This window comes from Aotus nancymaae, unplaced genomic scaffold, assembly GCF_030222135.1.
Source record: "Aotus nancymaae isolate 86718 unplaced genomic scaffold, 86718_ANA_hifiasm-v0.15.2.pri h1tg000008l, whole genome shotgun sequence".
NCBI lineage: Eukaryota > Metazoa > Chordata > Mammalia > Primates > Aotidae > Aotus > Aotus nancymaae.
This window is the reverse complement of record NW_026988419.1, coordinates 53,703,398-53,725,332: the sequence shown is the minus strand read 5'-3', so window position 1 is coordinate 53,725,332 and position 21,935 is coordinate 53,703,398. Positions and strand designations below refer to the sequence as shown.

The 21,935-nt window shown below is 37.5% G+C and overlaps 1 protein-coding gene across 2 annotated transcripts in view; it reads right to left on the bottom strand.

Moving 5' to 3' along the window:
- The window catches only part of TTN (titin), a 270,706-nt gene extending 252,822 nt beyond the window's left edge, over positions 1-17,884 (bottom strand). The window contains exons 1-12 of one of the 2 annotated variants that reach the window (XM_064373293.1): positions 17,679-17,884; positions 15,042-15,145; positions 12,646-12,849; positions 10,932-11,219; positions 10,364-10,449; positions 10,026-10,270; positions 5,179-5,509; positions 4,657-4,809; positions 3,659-3,799; positions 2,333-2,458; positions 988-1,125; positions 263-400 (exon numbers count right to left, since the gene is read on the bottom strand). In XM_064373293.1, the coding sequence (XP_064229363.1) occupies positions 263-400; positions 988-1,125; positions 2,333-2,458; positions 3,659-3,799; positions 4,657-4,809; positions 5,179-5,509; positions 10,026-10,270; positions 10,364-10,449; positions 10,932-11,219; positions 12,646-12,849; positions 15,042-15,132 (1,941 nt within the window). In that variant the 5' untranslated portion in view covers positions 15,133-15,145; positions 17,679-17,884. The remainder of the gene's footprint in view (positions 1-262; positions 401-987; positions 1,126-2,332; positions 2,459-3,658; positions 3,800-4,656; positions 4,810-5,178; positions 5,510-10,025; positions 10,271-10,363; positions 10,450-10,931; positions 11,220-12,645; positions 12,850-15,041; positions 15,146-17,678) is intronic. The other variant, XM_021668956.2, reaches the window with a different exon arrangement.
- Between the last annotated feature and the right edge of the window lie 4,051 nt (positions 17,885-21,935).

Sequence of the window (21,935 nt, the reverse complement as noted above, 5' to 3'; positions counted from 1 at the left end):
GATGAGTCCCTATGTTGCTTTAAAAAAAATTAAGCTAAAAATGCTAATCTTCATGCAAAGAATAATGGTGAATAAAATGTATTACAAATGTTACCGATGGATGAAAATCAAATATGCAGATAAAATTAATGATAATATCAGTCACATATTTACCATTTTGTTTTCAGTTAGGGATTTTAAAAGGAAAATACATATTGTAGTTAATAGTTTACTAGAAATTAGTTTAAGATGAACTTTTCACAGCTCAAATATCTGTATTCACCTTTTCCTGAGTTATTTGAACTTGTTCTCTTTTGGTAGTAATGCCTTCTCTACTTCTTGATACTAAATCTTGTTCTTTGACTTTGGGTGTGGCAACTATAACTTTAGGTACCACTGTTTTCCTAGTTTCCTTCATTATCTGATCATACAAGAAAAAGAGTAAGAAAAGTAATTACATTCCATAAGCCTCTAATAAAAGAAACATAAGTCAAAAAGAAAGGAAGCAAAATTTCTTCCTATTCAAGGATATTTTAATTATACTAAAATATGTCATTTGAGTTTCTTTGATCATCCATGCTGTTTCACTGGCAAAAATATCAAAACAATAAGTCCGGTTAAAAAGAAAACAAATGTGATTAGCAATAAAAGACTAATGAGTGCTATTTTGTATTTTTCACATTTTTTAACTACATGAGACATTCCAGTAGCACTGTAAATAGCACATAGATTTTTTTTTTTGTAGTATGAATTGACTTCTTTAAGGACATCTACTTCAATAGGAAGATATTAAAGTGAATTATTATATTAGCAATAAGCCAAAGAAAGTCTGAAAGTTAGGAATGAATTGGCAGTGAAAGCTAGCTGTGTGGGAAAAGAAATTTTCTATTTGCATTATAAGAAGAGGTGGAGGTGAAGAAGTGATGATCAAGATCCATGATGAAAATGTAGGTGACTTGCAAATGAAATGGTGTGAGAGTGACTTTCACATTGGCAGGAAGTCATCACCTTTTCATGACTTAGGTGCATTTGATCTTGTTGTGTGGCAGTTTCTTCTTGAGCTCCCAGGACTGTTTCTAGTTTTGTGGACTTTGCAGTGGCAACTACCACCATGGATGCAGCAGTTATCTCAGTTTCCTGTCTTATCTGATTTTTAAAGTAAAATAAAGATTTGAGTTTCAAAAGATACAAAAGAAATGGCAAGACATCCTTGAAACATTCAGTAGAATACAGAATGCTTAGTAGGGAAAGAGAAAATGTCAGATTTCCATTTCAGGGACCTACACTTGTGCTTAAGACATAGACTTCTGCTTTTCTGAGGAATGGGCTTCTTTTCTGCCCACATGCATCTTGGCAAATTGTCCTAGACCTGAAAATATCTCATCTTGAGACATGTTGACATGTTAGGGAACCTGGTGGGTGGCTGCTGACAAGTGGCTGGAGAACTATAGGCCAGCTGAACGTGCCAGTCACCAGCACTGCAATGGCAATGGGGATTTCTATGCCTTTAATTATGCCAAGTAGGGTTCTTGCTGCATTCAAAGTGTCTCACTCACAGTAGGGAGAGAGAAATTCAGTCAGCAGCATCTGGCAAGCCTTTAAAGTGTACAAGGTTCTCAATTGAACCTTTGCCGAAAAGTAGCTCTAAGATTAGCAAAAAGCTTGATTTCAAGAAGGATGAGCACATATGCCCTCTTCAACATGGAAGAATTCAAGATAAATGCCTCTCTTCTGACACTTAAAGGCTTGATTTCACACATGGGAAAGATGTGGATTTTGGTGACACTGAGATTGTCCTTACACAGCTCTAGGGCACAACAGCAGCAAACGCTTCTAGGTCACTGTTTATCAATCATGAATTGAAGCCTTTTTTTTTTTGAGGAAGTATTCACTTTCTCTGATGTCCAGCATTTCCTCACTTTCTCTTGCTATTTATTCGGGATGTTTATGGCTGATGTGTGTGTGTGTTTGTGTGTCTTACAACTATGTAAAGTTTGTGCATTACAATCTAAGTGACGGAGGACTTAGGCTATACACAAAGAACCCGACTGTCCTGGTGGGTAAATGGACTGGTATGATATCTATCTTCCATTTATGTGTGTTCTAGAAAGTTCATAGATGTGCCCTAAACTATTCTGGTAGACAGTCTCTTGAAAACTGATCAAGTGAGTGAGAGATAGTGTAGTGTAAACATAATTTCCATCCTGAGTTTCAATACTAGACATAGAGGAACAATGACAAAAACCACAACAAAAGACTTCTCTATTGAGGGGTTTTGGTTATAAGCTACCTGCAGCTGGCTGGAATGTGATATTGTCAACAAACTAGAAGATATTTACAAAATCAGACTTACTGCTTCTTGAGTTACTTGTTTTTGTTTTGTAGTAATTTCTCCAGAAATTCTAGTTTCTTGTTCTTTGGCTTTAGCTGCAGAAATTACTACCTTTGGTACAAATGTTTTTTCAGTTTCTTTTCTTATCTGTAATCAATGATTAAAAAATAGTTATTTCCTGATACTCAATGAAATGCTATGGTGTTTATTAAATATAACAACATAGGAATTTGATGATGTAAACTCCCCTTTCTGGAGATGTCACTAAATAAAATAAATAATCTCATGTTCATAAGTAAGATCATGCCCTTTCTCTCCCTAAACCCGGAAATTAGGTAGGCTGCTTAGAGAAAACAAAGTTGAATTCAACACTTTGTTTTGAACAGGAGAATTGTAGTCTTCTTTAAAATGACTTCCATTTTTATAAATAGATCTATGGCAATATTATTCTGTACAATTCTGTCATCTAAAGGTAATCTTAGAATATATATTAGAATGGAAAGCTTTAGAAGTAATTTTGTCTGATCTTTTTATTTTACATTTGAGAAATCAAGCATGTATAATTTATAATTTACATTTATACAATATTTTTGTTTTGCCAATTTTTCTAAATACTGTGAAGAATGCTGTTTCCATCTGGGCACCTAAGATATATGTGTATGTAGGGGGACAGTTTTCTCCATTTACCTCTTTGCCGTTCTCAAAAATCTCATCACTGAAACACAGGATCTCAAGGCTGAAAGGGACTTGAAAGTTCATCTTCTCAAACCACCTAACCGACAACTGGCTCACTGGCCAAGAGCTCTCCTAGCTGGCCTTTCCCAATCTGTCCCCAAATGCTGCTAATCATGGGGCTGTCCTTTTCATCGTTTCTGGTCATTTGGCTTGTTAAGGCCGTGCTGTTCATTTCACTTCAAACTCATGTGTAAATGTCTTTCAAGGAGCCAGGAAGCAGTTGCTAAGATTTCTAAAGCAAAGTGAGTTCAGCATCTCCTCCACTCTTCCCCATTCCTGCTTCAGCATCTATTTCTTCCTCCTGGTTTTACCCAACTGTCCTCTCCCTATAGTCATATACTTGGTGCATCCCCAGATCAGTGTGGTGAGACTCCTGTTTCTACTCCTGGTATAGGTTCACAGAGTTCTCTTTCATCCTCACAAGGGGAGAATTCAGGGACACTACCAGACTTTGGTATCCAGTACCCAGAAATGTACACATGTAACAAGGGGATTTCATTAGTGTGTTTACAACCATGTGGCCCAAGAAACTACATCCTGCACGGTAAAGATGATTGTCTGTGTTGACCCCATAAGAACCTCAATGAATTTCAAATCAAAACCCATTCTCACCTGCTCATGAGTTATGTGCATCTGCTCTTGCTTGGTGGTAATTACTTCTCTGGTTCTGGATTTTAATTCTTGTTCTTTGGCTTTATCAGCGGTCACTACTACCTTAGTTACAGCAGTCTTCTCCGCCTCCTTTCTTACCTGCTTTTCATAGAGGAAAGGAAGGAAACACTTTAATCATCTTATATTAAAAAAAGTTCAAGACCAGCCTGGCCAACTTGGTGAAACCCCATCTCTACTAAAAAATACAAAAATTAGCTGGGTGGTGGCACAAACCTGTAATCCCAGCTACTCATGAGGCTGAGGCATGAGAATCACTTAAACCCAGGAGGTGGAGGCTGCAGCGAGCCGAGATAATGCCACTGCACTCCAGCCTGGGCAACAGAGCAAGACTCCGTCTCAAAAAACAAACAAAAAGTTACAATAATATGTGATGATTGAGACATAAATGTCACACAAGAAAGGATAAGGAGGAAAGCTAGAATGATTTTAAGTTATAACAGAAAATCTATTCAAACATGAGGGGGAACATTATCTTGGATTTATAACACTGTTCAACTATGAATCAAGTGTCACATTTGTTTTGAGAAAACTAAAAACAAAAGTCCTTTGGGGAAACTTAGAGAAATAGAATGCCTGCCCTGAAATAGTAGTTTCCATGTCCAGTGAGTGCAGTGACCAAGCTCTGGAATCGACTGGTCTCTGTTTCTCCGACCACCGTTTGCCTTCCTACCTTGAATATCGTAGTTGACTTTTGCCTGCTCGTATAGCCCAGGTATTTCTGGCCTACTCTGCTCTTGTGATATTCACCTTGTCAACACCTTTGGTATCTCAGATCACCTTTTGCTCAGAAAGTTCTAAAACTCTGGGCCCTGCTGGGCTCAAGGCTGTCTTCAGAATGATTTGAGCATTGCTGCACGCAGAGCTCAGTGGATGGTGGTTGAGTAAATGTGGCTTGAAGGACGCAGCTCTGCGGGTGCCCCGTGAAGCCTCACACGTACCTGTTCTTGAGCAGGTTGGACATGCACAGCAGTCGTGGTTGTCCTCTGAGCAGTCTGCTCTACAGCGCTGATCACTGGTTCTCTCACTCTGGCCATATCAACGGCAGCAACAACAGTCGCAACAGCTGCACTCTTGTCAGCATCTTGTTTCACCTAGATTAGAAATGACCAAGTAGATTACTTTTCTAAATGACCTGCCCAGTAGAAAATAAAAAAGCACACTGGAAACTGAGCTACCTAGAGCAAAATACACTCATACATGAGCATTTATTATTGCCGAGAAATATAGAGACTGTATCATTAAAACCTGTATTTTATGGAAACTTCACAGATTGGAGCTTTTGTCCTAATTAGAAATGGTTTTACAAAGCATGACTACCGAATCTGGTCTTCAGTTGCTGCTATATTTTTATGTTCATATGCATTTTTCCTCCAATTTATACAGACTGAGTTTTATGTCAGAAATCCAGTCGGAGAAACCAGAATGTGAAATGAGGAAAAACAAAACCATTCTAACAGTACCTCTTTAGCGCCAGTGGCAACAGCCCCTGCTGCGTAGGTAGCACTGGCCGACACACTGGCTGCAGCGCCCGCAGCGCCACTGATGGTCACTTGCTCCTGGACACCGTATCTCCCTTCCCATCTCTCTTCTGTCCTGATCTGAGTAGAGCTTGTCAGCGTTGTCTCTCTCATCTCAGCCTCAGATGAGGAGGCCACGTAGCCCTCTTGCTTCCAAGGGGGTGGCACTTCGGGGCCTGTGACCACAGCGGATGTCTGAGTCTTACGCATGAGCAATGGAGACTTAACAGACCTGATGGGGGATGTGGAGATTCTTGCTGCCGGAGACACGGACCTGAAAACCAAAAGGCAGAGGTCAAGAATGTCAAAGCAAGAAACTCCAATAGAGATAATCAGATGTGAATCGTGGGATGAAAATCTCTAAGTGCTTTAAGGCAGAGTTTTAAAATGTGTGCCTCCATAACCTATTCAGAGGGTAAATAACGTACTTGGAAGTAATTTGTTTTAAATCTCAATAAACCTATTATCTGCTGTAACCCTGTAAGAGAATCAGCTTTAATTCCAAATAAGCTAAAGATTTTGTGCCCTGCACTTTCTCACATTAAAAAAAAAAAAAATAACAACAGAAAAAGGTGCTTCTTTAATATGCAACCAAAGGAAAGATATGTCAAATCCAACAATCTCTGCATTCCCAATTAATCTCTGTATTCCAATTCTGGGGATTAGGGGATGTCAAATAGGTGTTATAAGAAGAAAGGTTTCTGTAATCAAAATGCTTGTGCCACTATAGACTATACAAGTTAAGCCCTTTTCTCCCCCTGCAGGACTTCTCACAGCCTTTAGCATGTTAATAGGCCTTGTGAATTTCCAGGACAGGAGGATACATTCTTAGGAAGCTTTCTACCACGTTTCTGAGTGTAGGTTGTGCAGCGCACTTTGCAAATTGCTGCTTTAACCAAAGTGTTTATGGACAGCTACTTTTAATTTCCTCCGTATTTGTTTACACTCACCCTCCTTGTATTGCACTCTGGACTTATTTTAAATATATTTAGAGTTATTGTGGGAATTGGCTAATTTAAAAACTAATGATTCTGTGATGTTTGGTTAAATTGATAAAGTTGCTTCTTCCAGAATAGTTTTCATTGTCTGCTTTTTGGGTGTATCCAAAATGCAAATAGCATCAGTTGAAGAATATGGGTGCTAAATCCCAGCACTGATAGCCAAAAAAGACTGTTTCTGATCTACAGCAGTAATTCTGGGGATTGGCTAACTACTGTAAGGTAAAAATTTTTTCCAAACTAATTTAATTCTTAATAAGGCTTATTACATTTTCCTCTCTAGGTGGCAGTATTGCCCTATCGTTGCATTTTATTAATTCTGCATATAAGAAAATGTTCATAAATGCATTCTGTCACTATCTAGGATATTTAGCTCACACTGATCATAAATGAAATGATTATTCTAATTAAGCTCAAGGTACAGTTGATATTTTCTCTAAATTACAAAGTACCTTAACAGTACATTACAACATTAACCAGATTCATGAAGAAATATTTAATTATTTTCTTGAAGAAGCATTTTTTTGTGTGTGAAAATTCATTGACATTTTATAAATGAAATTGTAATCAAACTAAAGGGAAATCTAGGGAACAAGTCTCTTTTCTGAACATGACTGCCTTCAAAATATAACAAAAACTGAGTTAGAATAATGCATGGTTTCCACTAACTGAAGAAAAGCAAAGAAACATGCACTTTTAAGTTTCAACCTGCGCCTTGTTCTTGCTGTACTTAGTAAATGGGTTTAATTCAAAAAGAGTTAGAGACATGATTAGCATGACATGATTGATTAACAGCAGGTCACAGGTAAGCCTATAACTGTGAAAATCATTGTAATTTCGGTCATTATACGAGAGTGCTTATTTCTGCACTTACAATAAAAAGTAATCACCTGGTCACAGCGAGACACAATGCACCTTATTCAATGAAACATGTTTACCTTACTCTACAACAAAAATCAAGATTAAACTATGAGACATTTAGGAATTAGTCTAACTTTGATAACCATTATTTTCTCTGCAAATTGGCATTTTATTTGTTAATTATTTAAAAGCAAAAGTTTGGACAAATTTGGATGGTTATTAATGAACTTTCAAAACTGCTAAGATGGTCAAAATTCCCCATGGGATCGGGACACTCTATGATTCTAAATGACCTTTAGGCTTGCTTGGGTTTTCAAATATAGTTGGGTTGTTATCTCCTCAAGAAATTGCATTTGGCCTGTGTTGTTGATTTCATGGTGTGAAAACTTGGATTTAGCCTGAGACTGAACACTTTTTTTATTCAACTGCTAGACGTGTTTTTTGAAGTAAGTTTTTTGTTCAAGGTTTCATGTTAGTGTTTTCCAAATCTTTACATTTTTGTGCCCAAACAATAAAAATTGGAAAATAACTAGCATTTTTTTCATATATTTATTGGACCTTTACATTGCCTCTCATGTGAAATACTATTTTGTATCTTTTGTTTTTTATTTGTGTTGCATTTTTTTCTTTAAAAATTAATTTGTGGATAATTTTTAATGCATTTGGTGTATTAGTTATTTGTCATAATGTTGCAAACATCCCCCCAGATCCATTTCTTTCACTTGGCTTGTTTATGGGATCTTATCCAGCATATGTAATTGTGTAGGCTATACACTGTTTCTAGGCTGGTGTTGTCTACCTTGCAGCCATTTTATGTTTATTGTCATACTTTTATGGTAGAGGCAATGAAGCATCTTGAGGAGAAGGAGCCTCTTAAAATTTTTTCACAAATGCTGTTTTGTTTAGTAATGACCTTTTGCTTTTGCCATAAATACATTTTGATTTTCATGTAGTTGAATCTGTAACTGTCTTTTTAAAAGCTTTCATCTATAAATGCTTTTGCAAATTGTCTTCTCATTTAATTTTTTAATTTAACTATTTAATCAAGGTGAAATTTATTTTGTAAATAGTGAGAAGCAGAAGTTTATATTTGTTTGCTTCCAGATACATAACTAATTGGACCAGCATTCTTTATTAAAATACCTCTCCCTCCCCTGAATTGAAAGGTCACTTTGTTTAAAAATTGAATTCCCTATATGCTTGAAGCTCTTTCTGGACTCTATTTTGTTCCCTTGGTGTATTTTTTCTATTCATTTACCAATACCACACTGTTCTGATTATAGCAACTTTACAGCATGTTTGAATATTATTTAGGTCAACTATCTCCTTATTGTACTTTTATAAAAATTTTCTAGGCAGGGAACATCATGTGTTTTTTACTTCATTACATTGATCAATAAACACTTTTTGTTTGCTCAAATTTTGTACATTTTTCATTTCATCATATTAAAATGTTCATCATGATAAACTAAATCTCAAGCTTTCAGAATTGTTGTGGACAATTTACACTTCATTATATAATTTCTGAGCCCTGATTATAATACATGATCACCTTCTAAAATACTTCCATATTAAGTAAGCATAGAAATCCATTTTATTTTCTAGATAAAATAACACAAGCATATGCAAAATATTTAGAAGGTTTTACTTACTGTCTGAGTATAAGGACATTGGCATAATTATTTTCTATTTACAAGGCACTTTCAACTAATTATCTCATTGAAGCCCCAAAATGCAGCTTGAGATCATTCTCATTGTGATTCTCTTTAATTTACAGATGACACAACTGAGACCTTGAACAAACAACTTAACTTCTTTAGCTCCAGTTACCTATCGATAAAATTGAGGATAATAATTCTTTTTTTTTTTTTTTTTTTTTTTGAGACGGAGTTTCGCTCTTGATACCCAGGCTGGAGCGCAATGGCGCGATCTCGGCTCACCGCAATCTCCGCCTCCTGGGTTCAGGCAATTCTCCTGCCTCAGCCTCCTGAGTAGCTGGGATTACAGGCACGCGCCACCGTGCCCAGCTAATTTTTTGTATTAGTAGAGACGGGGTTTCACCATGTTGACCAGGATGGTCTCGATCTCTTGACCTCGTGATCCACCCGCCTCGGCCTCCCAAAGTGCTGGGATTACAGGCTTGAGCCACCGCGCCCGGCCAATAATTCTTACAGGTTGTGAACATTTAATGAGATAATGTATGTAGAGCTCCAGTCAAATGTCTGACAGAGGAAGTGATCCATATATAGTAACCATTATTTTATTACTATACTTATTGCCCTAAGTCAAACTGTTAAGTGATCAGGGTGTTTTGTCTTTAGGGCTTTCAACCGTAATTTCTGTGCTCTTCTCCTTTCACCGTGCCATTTTTTGGTCCCTAAAGTAGATACTTATTACAAGAAATATAAATAAGAATTCATAAATTTATAAGGGTCTTCAATTTACCTGTGGACAGTGAGGATTTATGAAATTCATATTCAGTAACTTCTTGGCTTACCTCCTTTGACACCTGCTACCTTTTTGATTGCATGAAACTTATATGGGAGGGGGGCAGGGAAGTGCTGGGAAGAGAAGGGCGTGGTCCCTGGCGAGGCCTGTGCCCATGGACCTAGGCGAGGACAGGCACTCCTGCCTTCCTGCCCAAATGTTTCATTTCCCAAGATCGTCCTGACCTGCCACGCTCCTGTCCTATGCCTATAAAAACCCCTGAGACCCTAGTAGGCAGATACACAGTGGCTGGATGTCGAGAGGAACACGAAGCCCCACAACCTGCCCGTTTGTATGCCCCCCTGGAGGTCTGAGCAGCGGGGCACTGAAGAAGCGAGCCACTCCCCACGTCACATGCCCTGCGAGGGGGACAAGGGAACCTTTCTTGTTTCAAAACCTATTTCCAAAATGTGCAATAACCTGTTCTCCCTATGGAAGCTTTACCTGACCGGAGATGGGGTCGGTGCTCGCACGTGTCTGACCGGGGAAGGGGAGTGTCTTATGGGCGATGGGGACTGCTGCCGAGCCAGCTGTGCTTTGGCAGCAATGGATGGTGGCGTTGGGGATCTGGACTTTGGCTTCGGAGGAATCCTGGGAGGTGTTTTATGTGGCAGCTGTTGCCCAGCGGCACCATCTATGACCATCTCAACTGTTGCAATTGATCTGGCATCAAAGTGGGCTTCAATCTTCTGTAAAAGATTAAAACAAAGCCCACGTTAAGGAGGAATAGCTGGGGACACAATAGCCTGAAAGGCTTGAAAACCAACAGTATAGAAAAATACCTTTTCAATTCGGGTTTCTCTTGATTCTGAAATCTGAGCAGTCGAAACAATTGTCTTTGTCTTTTTAGCAGGCACTACTTCTTCACCTGTGGGAAAGGAAGGATGAATATTAAGGAGGGGCACAATGACCCATCTTTAAAGAGATTCTGTTAATTCTGACTACAAATTCAAAAATATTTTCTGGGTATCCCAATGGAGAAAACTGCAGAAAGTTTTGGATTTTGTATGAATATAAATTAGGTTTAAAATAGAAAACGTTCATTATTAGATAAAAATTTACTTAGAACGATTTTTAAAAATTCCATTATTTGCCAATAATTTGGAAATGTAGATCACTTAATTGAAACCATTTCCAGTTTATAATGAGATTCATGAGCACAGATTGCTTCCATTCTGAGCTCCTGCCTAGAATCTCAGGGATTTTCCATGGGTGTCGAAAAGCCAGCTTTTATATCAGCTGACAGCTGTCTTCCCAGGGTTGTGAGAAGAGGCAGGTGGACGCTTGGCTCTACTTCATCACAAACCAGCTCTCTCCCCTCCTCTCTGTTTCTCAACCTCCAGCACATACCTTGAACCAGTAATTCAGCAGTCGAAGTAGCTCTTCCAACGCTATTGGTGGCATTTACGGAATAGGTCCCTGAGTCTTCAGGGTATGCTTCCACAATCAGTAAGCTGTAGAGTTCGCCTTCTTGTGAAATTTGGAAATCAAGGGAGCTCTGGATTTCGGCTCCATCCCGGTAGAACTTCACCACAGGTGTAGGGATTCCAGTCACTCTCACTTGGAGTCTCACTTGGCTTCCTTGTCTCACGGTCATGCTCTGCAGTCGTTGAACAAAGTTGGGTGGCGCTGTCTCGGCTGCAGGGGCAAGAGAACCAAATCAGGACTGAGAGCTTGGGCGCTCCCACAAGGTATTTTTAAACAATCACAGCTCCAATTCCAAAACTAGGCAATGACTTGCCAATCTAAACATCCTTGACTGTCCTTGAACCCAGCTCACCCAGTGATGACAGCAAGAATGGAGCCAGGAGATTAGAAAAGGCTTTCTTGCCACCGTATTTTATTTTATTTGCTTTGTTTTGCTTAGCAGTTTAGGCCATCAACTTTTGTTTATTTGTTTTAAAGAAAAGCTCTAGATTTTGTTATAACATTTCTAGATAATCTTTCTGGCAATTCCCTCTCAACATATTAATAGTGCTCTATTAATATGTTAAAGTCATGTTGCATATTTCAGTAAGCTGCATTAAAATGAATTCCAGTGGTTGCTATGATGGGTGCACCTGTTATGAATCATTACATTTTTTATTTAATTAAAAAAATCCCAAACCTTTCCCAACTTGCTAAGTGTTCAAATAACCCAAATATTTACTTGCATTTAAAATGTTAATCCCAGTAATAACATTACTTCATGCTTTATGTTATAGAAAGGAATTTTTTTTTGGTTATGTTGAAAGAAATTTTTTTAAGTGTGAGGAGTGAATGGAATTAACTTTGACACGCTTTTGGGTAATAAACAGGAGGTGCTGCCAACCCTGTGCATTTTCCATTTGTGAATTTTCTGGGTGCATGCTAAAGTACTACCTGATGTTACTTGATGTGCTTTCTGTTTAGGTCAATTGCAGCCGTATAATTGAACATCACTGATGGTACAGTTTATTGGATAAGCATATGTAACATTACGCAGCTTATGTAAGATTATTATGTAATGTGCAATATTCTGTATACTAATGTCTCACTAGGTAGTAAAGGATAGAGAAAAACAACAGAGGCCACTAAGATTGGTGATAACTTTTCTGGGGAAACAGTGTCATGCATTTGAATAAAAAACAAGCATTTGCTTTCTTGGGTATGTTTATATGCCTCTTAAATGAGTGGTCTGTAGACCACCAGCATCAGAATTAACTGGATGCTTGTTAAAGTACGAATTCCCGGAGATTCACGCTTTCCTGCAGAATATTTCTTATTCCTTAATAGACTTATAAATAAGGCTCCAAGCTTTTCTACTTGCTGAGAAACATGATTTTTAATATTTCCTCAACATACTTTTGAGTATTTAATATGTGTATAGAGAAACTGATTCTCAGCCACTTTTATGATGTATTCTAGAGGAAAATTAAATTCCACAAGGCAAACAATTGGTTATAAATAATTCAGTCTCCAGCGGACACTTTTCTAGTTTAAGAGCTGCATCTACCTATGCCCATAGCTTTTCTGGACCCCTTTCCCAATTTGCCGGAGATGTCTCCTGGGGGAGCAGAGGACTGGCATGTCCCTACCAGCCTACCTTTCACGAGAAGCTCAGCAGTACTAGTCGCTTGTCCAGATCCATTGGTGGCTCTCAGGGAATATCGTCCACTGTTGGCTTTAGTCACGGCGGGGATCGTCAGTTTAGCGCGGCCATCGCTAAAGGAGATCTGCACGCCGGGCAGAGTGGAAGTGGAAATCACCTGGCCATCCCTAAACCAGCTCACCTCAGGAACTGGAAAACCTGAAGAGCAAGAACAATTCATCTTTAGGTTTGAGTGGGCACTGCGAAGTCCTCTGCTTTGTCCCATCATGTTCACTGCCTTGTCCTAATCTGTAAAAGCTTTCCAGCATGGAATGCCACTTAATGATAGTGAAAACCCAACAGTTGCATGATCAGTGTGTAAACTTGCAGACCATTAGGAAGGCAGGAATGGAGGAAACCGAGGCCAAAACAGGCTTAATGATTTTTCCAAGATCCCTCGGTTAGCAGCAACACAGAGGGGACTAGAATTTCCATCTCCTGCCCGCCTGTCTAGGGCTCTATCTGATGCAATTTAATGGATGTCATTAAAATTATGAAAGGGATTTATAAAAACGAAGAACCAAGGAAATTCTGAAATAAAGAGTGGCTGTTGTCCTCTTTGAGAACAAGTAAAGAACAAAAGCAGAAAACTGATCTCCGGGTTCTACCTGACAAGCCCAGGAGGCATGCCTTCCTCCCTCCTCTGTGGTTACAGGGACGCTGTCTTCCCGGACTCTCCTGCTTTCACAAGTGCAATCAGCAAAAACACTGTAACATGGACAAGCAATTTCTCATAATAAGAGCCTAATCCAAACCTAGTCTTTCAGAACAACATGGATCACTGAAATTGCAGGTGGAAATCCAAATTCTCTTTACCTGCCATAAATTGTAGAGCCAAGAACTACATGTCCATGGTTTGATGTTTTAAGTATATTAAAACTCTGTACATTGAGAAAGTATGAGGTAAGTTCAGAGCATGGTGTATTTTGCACTTGGCATAAAGGTTGATCCTCTATCTATTTAAGCTGGGAGGTAAAGACAATCTAGAGAAAGTCTATTTTGTTATTCATATATTAGCCAATCTCCCCCTATGGCCAATTAGTTTATTGGACTGATTTATGGGTATTGGATATTTTCACTAGTGTCTTTCTAAGAATTTATTTGTATATAGTTTGAAGGAACAAGAAGATATGAAGTAGCCAGATTCCACTACTTCTCAAGGAGGCAAATTCCTACTGAAGTCATATGTGTTCTGCTCAGTTCAGAAGTACTGAGTGTTACCGGATAAATAAGTAAATTATTTGGAAGTCAATAAGACTTTATCGTGCATGAAAAGAGAATTTCATTGGTCTCTTTATGTACAATAGAAAATAAATAATGATTATATGATACTTGTGCAATGTAAAATAAAGTATTATCCAGTTATGAATAAGATTGGTGCATACAATAGAAAAAAAGAGAAAAAAAATCTTATTTTATTTCTTTATTATAAGCCATAAAATTCTGAAAAAGAAGTGGGCAATGCAACATGGAAGTGGACTAAATTAATAATCAAACATGTTTTTTTATTAATCTATATCATCTTACATGGCTAGTTATAATACTATAGAAAGAGAAAATAATGATTAAATAATTTTGAAATTATTTACAAATATAGTTCATAGACTAATTCCCATTTTTTCATAAGATGATACCATACATTTTTTTGAACCATCCATAAACTGACTTATGAGGAAGAAAAAGAAGGCGAAAAAGAAGGCAAAAAAGAGATGAACTTCCTTTTAAATAAAATTCTAGGGTGTTTGCTTCCTTTTAAATAGAGAGACTCAAGAAGCATATTATTTCCTGTCATTTCAAAATGATTGGAAAGTCTATTAATTCATTAGAATCACTCAATAAAAATTGAAAATAAAATAATAACGAGGAGTTGGTTTATTACTGAACGGCTCTGCCTCTGAGGAAAATTAGATGCATTGCTACTTTGCATATGAACCAACTAAAGTTCAGGTGTCCAGAGCAGGCAGCCCAGGCTACCTACCCAGTGGCTCTGTGGCTGGCTTCTATTGAGTTCTTGGCTTCCAGTCTGGCTCTGTAGCTGAATCCAAATATGGAATGACTAAATTTGGTCCTACTTAGCTGCTGGATTTTAACAGCAATTTTAATCCAATGCTAATTATTTTTGCTTTGTGGAATAATAAATATGAATAAAACATTTTCAAGCCATTATATTGTCAGATTTTGTAGTACTCTGTGAATAGTATACACTTAAAATGACCTTTCCATAGTGTTGGATTAATTTTCCAAAGTGAAAGGAGGGCTTAAACTTGACATCAAATTCTGCAGCAACAATAACTTACTGGAGAGGAGGCAAAGGGAAAAAAAAAACCAAAAGTGTGAACGTGTGCACTTACCACTAATGTGAGCCTCAAAGGTCGCGGTACTACCCTCCAGTACCACAACGCTTTGTAACGGCTGCGTAAACGTCGGTGCTTGAGTTGCCATCTTTCTAGGCACTCTGAAAAAGAAGAGAAAATGAATTAGGGTGTCCCAGATAAGAGTCACTCTGGAGCTGCTTTGCAGATAGCAGAGACACACATTTCTTTAAATGGATTGCTCCATAGGTCATCTGTGGGCCTAGAGTGATGCGGAGGTCTTCCCTTTTGTGGCTTGAAAAGTTTTAGACAGTTCTTCAGTGAGTTTACTTAAAGCCTAACCCAAAGTAGCAAGTGTAAGGAGAAATAGAAAAAAAATATATTAGCCAAACAGAGCAAGGATGAACCCTAGTGGTCAAAGAGGGAATATACAGTTTTACCTATGGTGGAAAATCAGGTTGAGTTGAAGAAAAAGAAAACCACAGCAATGGGGGATTAGTGAAGTGTAATTAGAGACAAGACATGTGACAAATGTAAAATGAACCTCTGGGCCAGGCTCGGTGGCTCATGCCTGTAATCCTAGCACTTTGGTAAGCCGAGGCGGGCAGATCACTTGAGGTCAGGAGTTCGAGACCAGTTTGGTCAACATGGTGAAACCCCTGTCTCTACTAAAAATACAAAAAGTAGCCAGGCGTGATGGCACGTGCCTGTAGTCCCTGCTACTTGGGAGTCTGAGGCACAAGAATCGCTTAAACCCGGGAGGTAGAGGTTGCAGTGAGCCAAGATGGTGCCACTGCATTCCGGCCTGAATGACAGACCAAGACTCTGTCTCAAAAAAATAAATAAAATAAAATGAAATAAACCTCTGGATCAGCTTAATGTGTAAGATACAATTATTTTAAAAATTTTCCTTCTCCCCAGGATTTTTCATTTGCTCTATATTTATAAAGTTGACATTGATTCAGACATTATCTGATTACTTAAAATAGTCACCAGAAGTAAAAATTTGAACTTTGTAATATCTTTCCTGACTGGAAAAGCTTTGGCAAGCCTTATCAAATACGCAAACTTTTTGTAGACAGCATACGATGCTTTCTATTTCTTAGCATTTCTTCATACTATAATTGCGCAGTGAATGTTGCTACTGTTGAAGTAAATATTCAGAAAAATTTAAATTTTAGTGAACAGGCCAAAGTTTATTATAGATCTGAAAGAAAAATGCTGGCTTGAGTTCTTAATATGGAACAATTTGCAAACTTTGAATAATGGAAGGCTGGTGTAAAATGTAGATGAAGTGAAAAGGCCTATGCTTTCATAAAGTAAAATATTCAACATCAAAGAAACGAATATAAAATTTGCAGTTAAGTCATTTTGTTAAGTGCAAGAAAGTACTTTGCCTATCAGTTTCAGAGAGATTATGTGAAGAATTTTCTGATGCATAAATATCTAATTATTCAACATGACTATTCTGTTCTGAAATAAAAAGAAAATTTCTGAATTGTCAATCACTTTATTACTATTTTTTATAAAATTATTTGTTTACTAAAACTTCATAGAACAATAATCTTCTTAGTGATAATTCTGTTCCTTATCGTAACTTTTTACTTTGTTAAAAAAAATAAAAATAAAACCAGCATTCTCTGAGACAATAAAATTTGTATTTGGAAAATTCAGATAATATCCAAAAGCTTTCATAATTTTTTTGTCAGGAACTCCTTTTTGTAGCCTATTTTCTTTGTGATGAACAACTTTCTGTGCCTAACTTTTTCTGTTTACAAGCTAGTGCATCTTCTAAAAATAGCTGTCTTCTTAGCTATGGAATACATAATTTTATATCTATGTATTTACAGGCATTAACAATTAGTAATTGAATTCTAGGAAGATAAGAAATCAAATCAAAGTGTATTTAGAAGTACAAAGCCTTTAACCATTATTTTTTACCCTTCTGTGTGCTGAATTAAAATACATGCAGAGATTCTGAATATTTTAAAAAACAATTATATCATTTTATTCCAAATCTCTAACTATGTTGCAATTAACCATCGTAAACTGGTCTTACATTCCTGCCGTCTAGGCAGATTTTGTTGCTTTAGCACTTGCTCTTCACAGGCCTTTGTCTAACCAGGGCTAAAGGTATGCATCTAAAATGTCATGCTCTTAAAATAAACTCTCCTAAACGCTCCAAGGTTGACTGACAGCAGGCAAGTGTTCTGCCACTGTCCTGCAACTGATACCTCAGCAGTTGATTCCCTTAAAAAGTCATCAGGGTGTAGCTGACACCACACGTATTTTATCAGAACTATTCTTGGTGTGCTTCACTTTATCATTGAGTAATATAACCTTGAACATTCCCAACAGACAAAAAGAGTCTAGAAAAGAAGCAAACATTTCTCTCAACATTTCAGACCTCAATATTTAGAATGTTAAGTGAATTTAAACAGTTTTGAATCATGGAATCATTTAGTTGATATGCTAAAGCTTTCAATTTTTTAAGGAAAAAATGCCCCGACATTTTAAAACGGAATTTAACAAGAAGATTTGAATAATGGGTCAGCACTAGCAACAAGTAGTTACACAAACACTTGTACGGAGGCATTTAGCACACACAAATAATCCAGAGCCAGAGATCAATACGCAAGTGACTCTACTATTAGAATCAGAAAAGTTGCTGCTCACCTGATTTCTCAAGAGTGCCTAAAAAGGGTGGGACTAAGCCCAAGGTTGCTTCTGAAACGACGTCCTATGTAGAGTTGGTTTTTCCGACCATCTCCGACATGAATCGGTGAGCCTCTAATCCTAAAAACAAAACTACACAGTCCAGACTGTGTAGTTTTGCTTTTCTATGCAATCCCTACACCCGAGGCGAGGCTGGGAATGCACGACTGCTCAAGAGCCAGGGTCTGGCCTGCCCTTTTATTCAGCAGATCTGCTGACAGCCCCACATCCTTAGGCAGGGCGCTGGGTGATTGGCTGTCTTAGGAAAGCATGATGGGAGAGGACCTATTTGGTAGTGTCACATACCACCTGTTCTTCTGATTGACAGTGCTAAATTTAGCACCTCAAAGGAGACTTTACCGAGGAAATAGAACTGCATTTAAAGAGTAACTGTGTTGAGGCTCAGAGAAGAGCATTGGTTGCTGATGTTAAAATCTGAAAATGAGGGTCTGAAGAGGTGTGACAGTAGATAGCACTTGTCGGCAGTCATGCAAAAAAGCCCCAAACCTGAGGGTTCTGCCCTGAGTCAGGCCCCAGTCCTGTTCCCTTCCCCCATAAAACAAACCAAATGGACCTGTCAATCATGACAGCAGATGAGGGAATTTATCTCAAGCATAAGGCTTCATGTTCTCTGAAGAATCAGTTGCTGTAAACCTTAGTGTTGAAGACAGCCCATTTGTACTAACTACATTCTCCAGCATCCACTTGTATTTTGGGGATAGTTACACTGATGTTAATGAGCTTATTGCTTATACAACCCTGCAAGAAATAATGTTGAGAGGCAAAAATGGAACTCTGCTTAGGTCAGTCTGTACAGTACAATGATTTCACTTTTGTCAGATTTCATTTTTGTCCAGCATTAATATTTACAAATATGCCTGCATTCATCCTAAGTAAGTAGCCAGGTCTTATGCTTAAATCATCCATAAGGTTCTTTTTCCAGGCATGTGAATGCTGTTCTGCTAATCTCTGGAGTTTGCTGTTACTAATGGGAAGTGGTTAGGAGATGATATAGTTGCTATTTTAGGACTAAATTTAATTTCAAGCAAGAGATATTTGAAATACAAAAGAGCACACCAAAAGATCTTTATAATGACTCAGCTGAGAGATTTGTGAAACTCTACTTAGAGGGAAGAAAATTGTCTTGATGATAATGGAGAGACTTTTATCAATAAAAGAGACTAAAATTTTAAATTTAAGTTAAATTTCTTTATATCTGTAATAAAAATGTTCCCTGTTATGGAAGAATTTGGCCATGCATTAGACTTTTCAACTTCTCGAACATTTCATACCTCATATTTATTTATATAGGGATTAATATGTTAATGTTTAACAGAGCTTAAATTTACTGACAACCAATGTAGTACAGTTTTACTAACAAGATGACACCATGTACTTGTTTAAACATTTTCTCTTTTACTTAAGTGGTGGTATCTGTATTGGTGGCATCATTTCCACCCCCGTAGATTGCATCTGCCATAATAGAAATAATTCTATTTGATTGCTTTATTCAGAAACAACTGGTTTCACGTTATATACTTTGAAAATTATTCCCAGCGAGAGATTTGTGTTACAAAGAATCTACTAGTCATAAGGCAAAGAAACACTAGAAATGTGTGACCTTTCTGTTTTGGGGTGTTCACCAATTGGCTATCTATTTAAGATACATTTGTACATGTTTGTGTGTGTGTATGTAGTGTGCATGTGTGTGTATTTTTAGGCTCATTTGACCTGATGTAAAGCATGTTAATATTGTGTTATGTTTGTTGTAACTAAAGTCAAACCACTTTAATTCTTATGGGAACTAGAGGGAAGAAGTGACTATAATCTGGAAGCTTGTGCCATCTTGACCTGATGCAATTCAGGTAACTCAAGAGCCAAAAAGATGGACCATATGTTATAAATATAAAGTCAAATGTCTCTCCTCTTAAGCTGCTTGTCTAGTCACTGTTCTTGGACTTTTCTAGGACTTGCCTCCCAGCCTACATCTTTCTCCAGTACAAGGGCTTCCTGCCCTTGAACATCAGACTCCAGGTTCTTCAGTTTTGGGGCTCGGACTGGCTCTCCTTGCTCCTCAACTTGCAGACATCCTATTGTGGGACCTTGTGATTGTGTGAGTTAATACTTAACAAACTCCTATATATACATATATCCTATTAGTTCTGTTCCTCTAGAGAACCCTGACTAATACACCTTGCAATATTGTCAAGATCCTTGCCTTTAGGCCTTTATATGTTTATATAACATTCAGAATTAAAAAAAGAAAGAATGAATGAACAAAAGAAAAAAGAAGAAAGAAAGAAAAGAAAAGAAAAGAAGGGACCAGTTAGTAAATAACTAATATGCTGCTCTGAATAGAGGTCTTATTATTGGAATAGTAATGGACAGTATATGATATGGTATGCATTAGTTTTAAAATTAAGTATGCCATTGTAAACTAGTCTTGTGGAAACCAAATACTAGTCAGATTTGGGGAGTTTGCTGATGCAGTAAGATCTCAATTTACCACCCTAACAGTGGGGAGGAGCCCCATAGATAATCCCAAACAGGTGATAATTCAAATATAATGCCTACTTAATTTGGAATGCATGGCATGATTCTCTCTTTGAGCACAATATTCAATGAAATTCAACAAACATTTATTAAATATATGCTTATTGCTGATCACTGTGCTAAATTGCTATGATTTTGGATTCTGTCATTGTTTGTAGATTTGACAAATATCCACTGAGTGGTGACTTTGTGCTGGGCATTGTGCTAGTGATAGTTAGGCAGAACTGACCAAGAAAAGACAGTTACAGTTATTGTGCTCTTAGAGATCATGGTCTGCATAAACTCCTAATGAATGCTCATTAATCTTGTGACCAAGGCTAGGATATATTTAAAACTCAGGCAATAACTCCAATGACATAGACTTTGTTTACCTTATATAGGACCATATACAAAGAAAGGACTTACTGGGAGTTATTTGAGAAACGGATACAGTTTTTAAGGCCAATGCAAGGGTGCTAGAAGAGAGTAAAACTAATGTCTCTTGTAACTCATTAATTTTTGTGTGTGTTCTTTTACTGTATTAAACACAGTTCAGGCACAGAGATTATAGCAATTCACACAACACACAAAAATACCTACCCTCTAAGAGTTTACATTTTCTTTAGCACAGTAATATCAAGTGATATAATATCTGTAAATTCCTTTCTACTCATAAAATATATCAAAGCTGAAATATAGGCTCATCATGGAGCTATTTTTAAACAAGGAAGTAGAAAAGCAAATTCAAGAAGTACACAGGGAAAAGCATCCTGATGAAAACAACTTGTTCTAATGGATGACAGTCTGTGTTCTTTGGGTTACAGAAGCAGAGAAAGCTACACTGGGAACGTCGGAGACAAGAAATTGTTGCTTACAATTTAAGAGATGACTTATTGTCCCATTTTTTCTACCTCCAGTTATAATTGCTTTAGAAGCAAGATCAAATTAGATTTCCACAACTATTTACAAGTGTAAGAATAATCACAGACACATTTAACACTACACTGAATACAAAAAGATTATTTCAGACATGTAAGATATTTTTACCAAAGTAAGAAAGATCAAAAAGTTAAAGTCTTGAATGTTTCAGTAACACTGCTGTTAGGGGCACTTGGAATTTTACTCCTACTCTACATGGGTTTAGGCAACTCACTTGAATCTCTGAGTCTCAGATTTGTTAGTTGCAAATTGGAGATTATGATCTCCACTTCAAAGAGTTATTAGGAAGATTAAATGACAGAATGAACGTGACAGTGTCCAGGACCCTGAGATTCTGACACATGGTAGGCGTTTTGTTCATTTGCTGCTGCCAAGCATGACACTAAGAAAATAATTTCTGTGCTTGGTAATATTGATTTGCTCAATTATCTCTAACTGCATGATTAAATATACAAGATGGTATTTTCTAAGAAATCTTTGAGAAGTCCAAAAGTGATCTCATGGAATAAAGCACATGCCATGTCCTTCCCTGAGGGCCCTCAGAAGGTGACATGACATTTATATGTGGATTAAAGCAAAGCCCAAGAAGTACTGGAATCTTAAGAAATAAGTTGGGCTTCTGAAAGCCTATGGCAGGAAACTATAAACCTGATTAGATCCAACCACCAGCAAATGCTCATTGAAGGTGATACTGCTGTCAAATATCAAGCTTTACACATGTCGAAGGGAGGCAGCCAGGCTCATTTT